This window comes from Terrapene carolina, unplaced genomic scaffold, assembly GCF_002925995.2.
Source record: "Terrapene carolina triunguis isolate 2854851 unplaced genomic scaffold, T_m_triunguis-2.0 Scaffold51732, whole genome shotgun sequence".
In the NCBI taxonomy this organism is placed as follows: domain Eukaryota; kingdom Metazoa; phylum Chordata; order Testudines; family Emydidae; genus Terrapene; species Terrapene triunguis.
The window spans coordinates 19,649-20,710 of NW_020716083.1; the positions used below are offsets into that span (position 1 = coordinate 19,649).

Genomic DNA, 1,062 nt, shown 5'->3' on the forward strand with positions numbered 1-1,062 from the left:
CAGGCTTCGGGGGCCGCACCTGCGCCGACTGCCAGGAGGAGCACTGGGGCGAGCCAGAGCGGGAGTGCATGGGTGAGTGTGAGCGGGGGCCGGGGGTCCGTGGGCAGAGACCTGGAGTGCAAATCTGGGGCAGGGGGAAAGTCTGGATTGGAATGTGGAGGAGCTGGAGGGGAGTGGGGGGGCAAGCCAGGAGGTGGGCACAGAGGATGGGAGGAGAGCTGGGATGGGGGACGGGGGCTAGACCAAGAAGGGGCAGGGGGAAAGCCTGGAGGGGAGATGGGGGCGAGCCTGGGGGGGGGGGGGGGGGAGCCGGGGGGGGGGGGGGGGGGGGGCCCGGGGGGGGAGGGGGGGGGGGGGGGGGGGGGGGGGGGGTGAGCCGGGGGGGGGTCCCCACGCTGGGCAGGCTGCTTTGCTCGGCCCTTGCTGAGCCCCCTGCCCCCCAGAGAAAGGCGTGGGGCTTTGGGCGTTTGTGGAGCCTCGCTGCATTGTAGGAGCTGAGTGGGGGGCACGGCTGGCGAGCAGGCCCCTGCCATGGGAGCGGCTGGGGAGGGGTCAGCAGTCAAAGCACACCCCCCATTTCAGAGCGAGGCCCGGCAGCTGGCGTGCCAGGCTGTGTGCAGACTCAGGCAGGCGTCCCGGCGGGCAGCTGGGCTGTGACGCGTCCCCTTTGCTCCGGCAGCCTGTGACTGCGACCCGGCCGGGGCGGAGAGCCTGCAGTGTGAGCGTCTCAGCGGGCACTGTGCCTGCCGGCCCGGCTTCACAGGGCAGCGCTGCGACCGCTGCCTCCGCGGCTTCCACAACAACTTCCCCCGCTGCGACCGCTGCCCGCCCTGCTTCGCCCAGTGGGACCTGGCCCTGGCCCGGCTGCACGGCCGGCTGCGCCAGCTGCAGGAGCAGGCGCGGGCGCTGCAGGAGGGAGGCCCCGGTCCCGAGCTCAGCGACAGCCGCCTGCAGGACCTGGAGAGCAAGCTGAGGCGCACGGAGCGGCTGGTCGGGGACGGCAGCAGCCAGGGGGCCCCCCTCCTGCGCCAGCTGGGCCGCCGGCTGGACGACACCAGGCAA

The 1,062-nt window shown here is 73.7% G+C and overlaps 1 protein-coding gene across 1 annotated transcript in view; it reads left to right on the top strand.

The window, feature by feature from the left end:
* The window catches only part of LOC112113344 (laminin subunit beta-1-like), a gene marked incomplete at both ends in the record, with an annotated part of 20,534 nt that extends 19,544 nt beyond the window's left edge, over window positions 1-990 (top strand). The window contains 2 exons of the mRNA XM_026647285.2: window positions 4-72; window positions 680-990. Of these exons, the coding sequence (XP_026503070.2) occupies window positions 4-72; window positions 680-990 (380 nt within the window). The remainder of the gene's footprint in view (window positions 1-3; window positions 73-679) is intronic.
* Window positions 991-1,062: the final 72 nt, after the last annotated feature.